Source organism: Triticum urartu, chromosome 7A, assembly GCF_056163025.1.
Source record: "Triticum urartu cultivar PI428250 chromosome 7A, HENAU_Tu73, whole genome shotgun sequence".
Lineage (NCBI taxonomy): Eukaryota > Viridiplantae > Streptophyta > Magnoliopsida > Poales > Poaceae > Triticum > Triticum urartu.
In genome coordinates, this window is record NC_141879.1 from 42,832,146 (window position 1) to 42,843,290 (window position 11,145).

General features: G+C 39.7%; 1 protein-coding gene across 3 annotated transcripts; it reads right to left on the reverse strand.

The window, feature by feature from the left end:
* Nucleotides 1-1,815: 1,815 nt before the first annotated feature.
* Nucleotides 1,816-10,630, reverse strand: LOC147957505 (uncharacterized). Of its 3 annotated transcripts, XM_087537035.1 has the most exons (10): nt 10,179-10,630; nt 10,004-10,100; nt 8,437-8,643; nt 7,750-7,945; nt 6,666-6,721; nt 4,937-5,014; nt 3,950-4,107; nt 3,683-3,858; nt 3,420-3,533; nt 1,816-2,090 (listed from the first exon to the last, which is right to left on the reverse strand). In XM_087537035.1, exons 1-3 carry the CDS (start codon nt 10,429-10,431, stop codon nt 8,628-8,630), a joined length of 366 nt encoding a protein of 121 aa, XP_087393161.1. In that variant the 5' UTR covers nt 10,432-10,630; the 3' UTR covers nt 1,816-2,090; nt 3,420-3,533; nt 3,683-3,858; nt 3,950-4,107; nt 4,937-5,014; nt 6,666-6,721; nt 7,750-7,945; nt 8,437-8,627. The 3 variants fall into 3 exon arrangements, with proteins under 3 accessions (XP_087393161.1, XP_087393162.1, XP_087393160.1); XM_087537036.1 differs by lacking the exon at nt 6,666-6,721; XM_087537034.1 differs by having other exon boundaries at nt 6,666-7,945.
* Nucleotides 10,631-11,145: the final 515 nt, after the last annotated feature.

An 11,145-nucleotide genomic window follows, 5' to 3' on the forward strand; every position in this document is an offset into this window, starting at 1 on the left:
TTCGTGTTCCATGATATTAGGAGTGTTGTACAAAGATCCTCCATCTCTGACTAATATAATAGAAAAAAGTGTGGAATTTGTGTCACTTACAGCTGGGACTCCGAGTCGGACTCCTTGTACTTTGGTGACGGGCGCTAGTGGATTGAGCAAAAAAATAAGAGAAAAGATTTGTTCGGTTGTTCGGAAAACATAGCACATGACCAAAAATGAAGACTTTTATTTTATGATTTAATCATATATTTTTTGGGGTGTTATAGTTAATATTTTGCTCTTGAGTTAAACAATTCCAACACGTCAAATATTAGTATCACAATATCGCATCTTAGTTCCCGACATCAACAATTCAGATATATAGAAATAGTTCACCCATGGCATGTGCACATAAACACAACACCTAGTAATTCAGCTACAAAAAAGTGGTTAAATAAATTTAGAAATAAAGAAAAAAGTCATCAGTTTAGTAATTGAATAAGCCCTGGACCGTGTAGGAAAACTATGATATTTTTTAGCCATAATTACCAATGGTCTTCAATTAAACCACAAAAAAAACAATTGTACGCTTAGTAAACATGAACATCCATATTTTAAGAATCGTGACTAACCGATGTGGCGCGTATGTTATAGGTGGGTGGGATGATGATCCCGCGGCAGAAGATGGAATCAAATGGTCAAAAATTTCGACTGTGTCAAGTGTCATACAAAATTAGTTCAGTTTTTCTATGAAAAACACTCTAATTAGTCTGAGAGACTAAATGCTTCAGTTTTTAACAATAGGGGGTAAATGACCATTTGTAAACATTTGATATAGTTGAAGTTGTGAGCACACCAAAGGACGTAATTTTTTTTCAAGAAAACTACACTTCAATCTTTTTATCATTTGGCATAAAGCCAAAGGCGACTGCCAGATTTGTTCCTTTAAAAACTTTACTTGTTTGATCATCTAATCAGCTTTGCATCTGCCCGAGAGATCCAGCGCTTGGTATGACAAGATACAATACAACTTTGTTTAATTGGCAACGCATGCATCTCACTTTCCTTCTTTATGTTTCCTTCTACTTTCTTTCTCTCTCCTTCTATTTTTTCCCTCTTTTCTCTTTATTATTTCCTTCTTTTTTCTTCCTCTCTCATTTATTCTTTCCTTCTATATTTCCCACGCATGCATCCCACTTTCCGTATTTATTTCTCCTTCTATTTTCTTTCCCTTTCCTTCTATTTTCTTCCTCTTTCCTCCAATTTCCTTTTGTATTCTGTCACACCCGAAATCCCTAATTCCTTCTTTATTCTTTCTCTTTCCTTCCTTATTACGGGATGATTTATTTCCTTATTAATTCCCGAGATGCCTTCTTAATACCTAAAAAAATCCAAGGCGTATATAAATTAGAAAGATTGGATTTAAGCGAGCAATGTGGGACTATTTAATAGGATTATCAACGTTCTATTATCACACAACGTGAGCTATATGAGTTGGTCGTGACATTTGTTGTTGTACATGAGGTTTGAGAGTTCAAATCGCGCTGCAGACACTAATTTTTTGCACTGGGCCGCCTTGCTGGGCCGGTACAATTTGGCATGTCCCAATAAAAGCACCTGCGCGTGGAAAATCATTCATAACTAGTAGACTGCCCGTGCGTTGCCACGGGCTTTGTAAAATTTGTACTATTGTATGTCAACTTTAACATAGATTGAAAAGATAGCCAATAACAAAAAATAATAATTAAACTTCACTTCACTTGCAATATATTTTGACAAAAAATAGAAATATTGAACTCTTTATTTTGCACTTCATTACAAATGATAATAACACTTGAATGGCTTTATTATTTATGCTTAAGATTCAATCATCTCACATGTGTAGGTTATTATCCATTAGAGAGAGGGAGAGGGAGAGAGAGAGGGGGGGAGAGGTTCTGACAGCACATCAGCCCACTTTCAACTCTCATCGTGAGGCAATATAAAATGTCCGGGAATAATACAGCTCTCTGAAATACTGCAAGGCAGCCCCAAGATATTGAGCTTCTAAATTGCTAAGATTTGAGCCAGTCCAGCTAACATGGACTACTTCATTAATACCTACCATCATTCCAGATAACCTGCAAAACAAGAGGCAAAAGACAGTAAATATTGTACAAGTAAAAATTTCAGTTGAATTGAAAGGCTCAGATTAAAAACAAACACATATATGCAGGGTTATTTCATACTGCTATTTTATTCAACACCAATAACCTCCTTGTCAGCATCACAATATATCATCCAAAATCATATTACCAATTTTGGGGCAACTTTATACTACTTACGAATATAAAGAATAATATTAGTTAAAAAAACCTTGGATTGTAATAGATGTGAAAAATACTACTATGTTTCAAGGAATCATATGGTGTGAGTATCGTCTGAAAGCTTTTAGGAGAAATAAGGATAGAGAGTTGTTTTGTTCAAGGTAACAGAATGGCTCTCCTTACATCATCATCATTCATCATTGTTACATGTATAAATCGGGATAACACACAATTAATAAGAGGAATAAGGATAGAAACTTGTTAACTTCAACACACTGTTCATTTGCTTATACTTGAAGAAATAAGACAACATTGCTTATACTTGAAGAAATAAGACAACATCCCCTGTGACAAATTTACTTTTATTGACAAACGAATTCCCTCCATTTGTTAAAAAGACACCTATTTGGTTCACCTGGAAGGCAAAGGAGAATTTCATAACATGTACTATGGTACCTTGCTAGAAAGGAAAAAGATAACTGGTATACTTGCCTCAAAATCAGAATATGATAGAATTACATAGAGCTATTTGTCCGTTTCAAAGATACAACTTTTGTAAGGAACTGTGTCAACGAATTCCCACAGAAAATATAGCATCTGATTCCAAGAAATGTAATAGCACACTAAATCACATTTATGAATGCGTAGGAATCTGTACTCTTTAGAAGAAATGGATAGAGCAAATGATCATGGTCCAATGCAGGTTCTGCAGGTTCTATTGTACACATTTTTTATAGAAAATTTATCAGAAACACAAGAACAAAATATGTTTGAGTAGGTAACAAAATTTGTTTTACTCCCTCCGTTCCCAAATATATTTCTTTTTAGAGATTTCAAATGGACTACCACATACAGATGGATATAGACATATTTTAGAGTGTAGATTCACTCATTTTGCTCCATGTGTAGTCACTTGTTGAAATCTCTAGAAAGACAAATATTTAGGAACAGAAGGTGTAGAAGATAATGACTCCTTAATGTTGAAGCACATAACTGAACTCTACTGATTAGTGGGATATGAATCGGAGGTACAAGACAAGAATGAAGTAATAGGTTTTATTTCTGTTACTCACAAACTACATGTACAACATTGAGAAGCTCCGTGTGAATCAAGCTTACAACAGTGAGCATTAAAAAACATACTCTCTTCTTGCTAGCCGGTGTTGAGAACACCTTTGCGGCAATTAGTATTGAAATGTTCTCCTTGATAGGTTCATGAAGAATGCCAGAAATGAGAATCTCATCCAGTATTTAGACCTGAAAATTTCACCATTGGTACTCATGAGAATTTCTCAGTACTAAAAAGAAGGGTATAGCTCTCGCAAGAAATTTCATATAACTCGATTGCTGGTTCTTCGGTGTCAAAATTTCAGCATATATGTGAATATTAAATCGACCTCACATACCTAAAGAAATTAGGGAAAACACTAAGGTTGCAGTGTGGCTCCCGTGTCCTTGACAGTTTTGGCGTTCCCACCGCGTCCACGCCAGTTGTGGCGCGACGCCCACATCCTTGGTGGCGGCCACGGTGCCCACATCCACCTGCATCCACGTTTGGGCTGTACTAGAGTATGCGGCGGCACTGGAGCAGCCACACACTTGTATCCGTCACTACTGCATGTCATTGCAGATTAGAGATATACAATTTAGGATCCAGAGACGGAAGAAGATACCTGGGCCGCTGGCACTGACCCAAAAATACCTAGGAGCAAACCCCAGCAGCAGGCCCTCTCATCCTCTTCAAGGCTGTCTACCGCCTCACGCTACTCCTTTTCTCACTTATCTCCACCGGCACTCACCTCCCGCTGGTGCCATCGGTTATGCCCTTCATCTGACAACAAAAATAATTTGTTGTCAATATATATTGCCAATTAGGCATGAACAATCATTAGAAACTCAAAATTCAATTACTATAAAAGAACAAGCTCGATATCAGATTACTTGGTCTTTCGTAGAGAAAAAAAATACTAAACCAAGCTTCATTATAAGGTTAAGATTTATTTTAGGGTAGAGAGACTTTAGATGGTTTCTATTTCCCTAAATTCTAAGCCCAATGTGCCTCAATGTCCCTGTTTCTTACCTCCTCACTCACCGACCAGATCAAGAAGAAGCACTCAGATCATGTTTCAAGTATTTCAAATTTAAAGGGCAAAAAAAGTTAACAACAAAATAATCTCGAATAACAATGTCACCGCCAATACCAAAATTAAGAAGTACGCTAGATGGTCTATCCGAATTTGTGAGATTTTGATATATCTGTAAGTTATTCAGAGATAATTTTGTAATTAACAGAATAAGATAAATTATGCTACAACACATTGCATGTGGAACTTAAGCAGTACCTCTTAAAATTATCTTAAAGAAAATTCGACTCTGGTGAGTATAGATACTCGGCATATACTGCTCCGAAATCTAAATGGACTATTTTTTGTAATGAAGAGATATATTTTACTGCAACACAAGGATGAATGATATTTTCTGACCTTCAGTCCATGTTTCGTGGACAACATTTTCTACATTAGACAAGCACAAACTGAAAATCTAGAGCTAAGATGTACATGTAATAGTTAGTTTACACTCTTTCATACCAAAGTATATGATTTGATCACTTCCAAGTTCGAACATTACCTTGTCTAGTTCATCAGATAGAAAAACATTACCTTGTCTAAGACCTCACTTCTGATAACGTTTAGGTGCAGACCTTTGCTCATATACACTTTCTGAAGTAGGATTTGGATCTGGAAGGTTATCACATAGAAGTTCAATTCAATTAGAAAATATTGATAATACCACAAGGAATAGGCAGGAACCATTAAAAAATATGTGACTGCATCCTAGCTCGTGCTTCTCCAAATTAAACCATGTGACTCACCTGAAAAACTTCTAGATTGCGACCAATGCCACAATTTATGTCGTCATCTACTAAAAACTATGTGCAAGCTCATGTCCTTCTCCATGATTAAATTTTATTAGTTTACCAATGCTAAATTATGTATAAAAACCAAGCTTTTTTTAAAGGCAAAGAAGTATAGAACAACATGCAGCCTGATCTTCTCAAAACACGCACTAAGTAAAATAGCAATAATAGGGGTGGAGGTGGGAAGGCCATGGAAATAAAAGGTAGATTGGATCGAACCTGCTCTAAACAGGTCATCAGAGTCAGTCCTGCTGCGTGAGGCGGTGAAGCTCGACAGCAGATGGCCATCATGACCCTGAAGGTGCACAGCGCCTCCACAGGACACACACGCTCAACTCACTACATATTACTATGTATATTATACAAGGTCAAGGCTGATTCGAGTAAGGTTGTTACCTAGTAGTATGACAATTATAACCACTTGCAAACTCTACAAGCGAGAGACAGTGTTACTTGCAGGAGCCCAAGTGTGAGACTTTTTCAGGTAACTCCATGTATATGTGTGCAGTAATTTGCACAAGAACGTAACATCACTCTATATGCAATATGATTTCAGAGTGAAACATATGATTATTTGCTATTGGACCAACCAAGTGTGGTTTCAACTCCACATGAGAAATACCATGTAGGAACTGAAACATACATCCGGGCATACAAAACCAAAAAGTCAAGCAAGAATTTGATAGGGCATCTAAGGCACGATAACATTCAGTCACGTTGGTATGTAGTGTTGGTAGAGCGAAATGTGTCAATGCCATGATAACATCCACATGTCCACCATCATGACTCCCCGGCTCCTCCTGTCAACCACGCGCCTCTGCCAGCAGCAGCACCGGCAAGAATACCCTGTGTGGTCATTAGAAATCTGTGGGGTCTCCCTTAACCTATTCAGCAAGCTACCATCGACCTTATTGAAGTCCATAAGACAAAGAGACGAACATCTTGTTCTGCTGAAAAGCAACAATATGCTGGAAGACGGCCGCAACCGTCATGTGCTGGAAAACTCCCAGTTCTAACTTCTAACAATTCTAACCTCATTCTCCATGCATAACCAACCTTCATGTACTATATGTAGTGGTTATCTATGCTAATCATTTTTTTTGGATTCAGAAAACTCCACATTGTAAAACAATTCTGGACACCTTAATGCAGGAGTTCAGTTTATAAAACTGGAAGAAATTCTTGAAATTTTCAAAAAAAATTACATTCGAAAGAGTACAGAACCACTCAAAACTCTGTTTTTTGACACACAAAAATTCTGGTAGCTCGCCACTGTAAATTGCGTGTGTGATTGAAAAACTGTATTTTATGGTATTATATATAGTAAGAGTCGTCGAAACCATCAAAGGAACAGAGGAAACAATAGCAGAAATGAATACAAAAAGAAATCTGATCTATATCACACTCCACTATAAAACAACAGTGCATCATTTAATGATGATATACTAATGAAGTATTTTCACAAAGCATACCTCTGGAGCAACTGGTGAAATTCCAATAGCACAAGCAACTCCATAGATGATATATACTGGCACTCGCATCATTTGACATTATGTGTAGTCAGTATGAGTGTATGAAAGTACAAAAGAACAAGCTACAACATTTTAGACCAGAGATTACATCAATTTTCAGTTAGCATGGCAATATGGCAAATGCCTAGCAATCTATGATTGTTATTTTCCAGCACAAGATTATAAACAACTTGAAAAAAAGCTTACGCTATATCAAGTGCTAGGAGTGTCAATATAAGAGCTCTCTTTCCCTACGTACATCTAGTGAGATAATTCTTTGATAGGCTAAATAAGTAGCTCCCCATCCATGTACTACACAACTATCAACTGCCACAAACTGGAAAAAAGGAGCCACCTAAGAATGATGAGGTAGCACCTCAGGAAATTACAAGGGGTGACTTAATTAAGATCCATAAGGTAAGCCACAAGCCTTGATGTAGAATCTGAACAATAGTGAGCAAATAATGAGTCAAAAACATACTCACGGTAAGGTGAAACAGTAAAAGCAAATACAACATGAGAGTTGTAGTTACTAAACAAGGATCAGAGGAAATAGAAAAAAGGTGTTCTTTTTATCAACACCGAAGAACCAAAAAACTTTGTGACTATATTTGTCATCCTGAGTGAGCTTAAAATAGGTATTGTGATAAACGCAAGGTTTTGGTTTATGAAATAAGTATGGATGGAGAAGGAGATTGTTGGAGAGAGCTTCAAGTACAGCCAGAAATGCACGCATCCAGAGAGTGGTTTTCTGCATATGTAGATTGAGCAGCTAAATGAAAAGGCCTCGCAAACTATCAAGAGTCCAGAACATGGATCTGGGGTCAAGCCATTTGAGTACGACATTTTGGAGTTCAGAACTGAAATATGGGGATTCAGATTTACTCAGGGTAGGAGGGTATGTGTGGGCTGTGCTATATCGACGTACACCAGATGATGAAAAATCATATGTCTGGACAAAAATGCACTATAATGTCATCTTAGAATCAATATGGATTCTACCATAGAATTTAATAAACATGGTCACCAGAAAACTGAACTTTACCTTGCCGGAAGAAAGAGAGACTCGAGGGAACTCAGCAGTCAATGAGCTGCAGGTCATCTTCTCCACAGGGAAGAGAGGAAGGAGTGCTGCTCGCCGACCTCTCATAATCCTTGCCAACCATCTCACTGTCGCCATCATCCACCAGCATACCACGCCGATTGCGGCACCTCATGTTGTCATGCACGCAGCGGCAGACCTAGCACCATAGATCAAAGAGTATTATATAAAACTGTAGCAATTGATATCTAAACCATTATTTTTCAATCACACACACATATACCCAAATGGAATCTATAACAAACTTACAAAATATAGCTGACACCACTAATGTAGTAGGCTAATCAATGCCACAATAAACAAAACCAATCAACCAGGTACTCAAGTAGCATTATTTACAACAGTAGTCACTTCAGATTCAAAAGGTGTAGACGGAATGGACAAGCTTAATATCTAGTCTTTCTTGTAGTCTAACCTCACCCGACATTGATGCTAGATAGATGGAATTGCACATATTTAGAATTGGTTCTCCTAGTATCGAAAATCTCCACATGCATCAACTAATTAATCAGTGGCAAAAGGGAACTTTCGATGGAAGAGAAAGAAATAAAAACCCTGCAGAAAATTGACTGTTGGCAGCAGTGGACGGGAACGACCAACAATAAAATAGCAGAAGCTTGTGTAGTTAACCTGTGTACCATGACCTGGCTCATCATAATACCATGACCTAGCTAGTTAATTGTCCGTCGCCGATGCTCCCAAATCCTCACGATACACACAAGGAACATCAGGCCATATGCACTCCTCACGATACCTTGGTCTCTTGACCTTTGAGTTCATAAAAGGAAGGTAGTCTGACAAGCAACTTCATCAGATCAGGTTCAGCCTTTCAGGTACCTAATAAGAAATAAAAACAGATTCGTTAGGTGGCAACTTGAATACCAACGATGACTGGATCGGCACCATGGCGCATGCAGCCGCCTCTCTTCGCCAAAAAGCAAATCCCCGCCGAGAAGGCCGAGCCCTGCGGAGCGGGCCGTGAGGAGTGACAAGAAGGGGAGAGATCGAAGGACCGGAGGTAGTGGTGGTTTCCACAGGCGACCTTGTCCTCGGTGGCAGTGGTGGCTACCCTGTAGTCGGCTCGGATCATAGACGGGGGTGGTTGGAGACGGCGGGCCGATGCGCTCAACGGCGAGATCCGGTAGGCAGCGTGTGGTGGAGGGAGGGGAAGGAGGCGGCCGCGCCACGGATGAACGCTCTATTCCTGAATCGTGAAACTTGTAGTAATAAATGAGATAAGAGTACTTGATCATCAATTCTAAAGCTGCCGTCTTGCTCACAACCTTGGATTTCTTGGTGAACTCTATACATCCACTACAAGACAGTGTCTAGTTTCAGTTATCTGAACATGAGTACTAAATTGATTCAGGCAAGATACGATTGTCAAGAAAAAAAGATAGTAAAGATTGTGCTAAGTTTCTCTCACAGCAGCATGAGGTTCTTAACTGTGCACTTTGCCTGAAGCTGAAACAAAGTTGCAAGATAGGAGTACATTTTTTCCTAATCCTGGATATTGATAAACACTGCATGAGATAATCCTGAATATTACAACTTGTAATGATCAATGAGACAAGAGTACTTGATCCTTAATTTTTAACCTATCATCTTGATCATAACCTTGGATTTCTCAGTGAACTCTATACATCTATCATTTTATATTACCAACAAACACCTAATCCTGACAATTACTGTAGAAAATAATATACAGTAAATGGTAACTGTACGAACACCTAATTCTGAAAGATACAACTTGTAATGATGAATGAGATAAGAGTACTCAATCCTTGTATTGGTCAAAACCATAGATTTCTCAGTGAACTTCATTTGTCTGTCGGTATAGTATGTATTTCCAACAAAGACTACACACAACAGCGTCTAATTCAGTTATCTGAATAATGTCTACTGATCTCATTCAGGCAAGCAACAACCAAAAAAGTTGTGACAACTAAATTCAATCTACAACTTTACAACAAAAGGTTCAAACATTTGTTCAAGGAAATGAATGCAACCTCGGAGTTTAGCAAGAAACGAAATATAACATCACACACTGTGATTCTTTAACATGGTTCTCCTCTCAGTACACGTATATATCAATCAAAAAGGTATTTTGATTGATTCATGTGCCTGCTAACATGCAGACTGCTTGCCTACAGAGACAAGATGGGGGTGAGAGAGGAGGGAGAGGGATATGGCTTACCACCTACAGCGGGGATGAGGAAGAACCTGCACAGCAGCAGCTTCTCTTTGGCCGGGCCCCTTCACGCATGCAGAGCAGATCGGAGGGAGCAAACTGACTGCATATATAGACCACACACACGAATCAGATGTGGAGATGAAGAAGGCCAGAAGAAGAGAAGGGATTCATGGCATACCCTTGCGGAAGTTGCCGCTCTTGCTCTCGGAGGAGAGGAAGATACTGCGGATCCTGAGCTCGGTCACCATGGCCGCCCGCGGGCTAGGGTTTCGGGCGTGAGCAGGGAGGGATGGATGGGCGTGGAGGTGAAAGGAGGAGGGCGCGGTGGTGGCGGCGGTGGTGGGAGGAGGAGGACTCCTCTGCCGCTGCGTGGTCGTGGTGGCGCCGATGCGGGAACGCCGGTGCGGGAACACCGGTGTGGATCTGGTCATGGCCGGCGGCTGGGATGTAGGCGGTCGGCGCGGTGAAGTAGGTGGTCGGCATCTAGTGGAGGGAGGCGACCGGCTATGAGGGGCGAGAGGTGGCCGGCGATGGGGAAGGGAGGCAGCCAACGCACCGGCGGCGGCGGATGCTCGTGCAGGAGGGAGGGTGAGATGCGTGAATCGGGTAGGGATCGTGGAGAGGCGTGCAGGGATGGTTTTCTCTGCACTGTAAAACCAATGGGAGGGAGACAAATAAAAACCGGCGAAAAAAACCGACGACAAAAAACCCTACGAAAATAGGAGGTGGGAGCGGGGGAATTGGAGATGGGAGGGAGGACGAAAATAAGCCAGGAGAGGTGGGACGAAAATTAAACCCGGAATGCGACCTACCAACTGAGACATTAAGAGTAGAGAAAAGTTAGTACCACCTCGGATAACAATAAATCTCCAAAAAAAAATGGGTGAACGGATGAAAAATTTGGCGTACAATACAACTTTGTTTAATTGGCAACGCATGCACCCACTTTCCTTCTTTATGTTTCCTTCTACTTTCTTTCTTTCTCCTTCTATTTTTTCCCTCTTTCCTCTTTATTATTTCCTTCTCCTTCTATTTTTTCCCTCTTTCCTCTTTATTATTTCCTTCTTTTTTCTTCCTCTCTCATTTATTCTTTCCTTCTATATTTCCCACGCATGCATCCCACTTTCCGTATTTATTTCTCCTTC

Bases quoted from the DNA above. Each gene is read 5' to 3' on its own strand.
- LOC147957505 (XM_087537036.1), bottom strand. From the start codon at position 10,431: ATGACCAGATCCACACCGGTGTTCCCGCACCGGCGTTCCCGCATCGGC. The intron at 10,101-10,178 runs GTATGCCATGAA...CTATATATGCAG, and splicing joins GAGCGGCAACTTCCGCAAGG to TCAGTTTGCTCCCTCCGATC.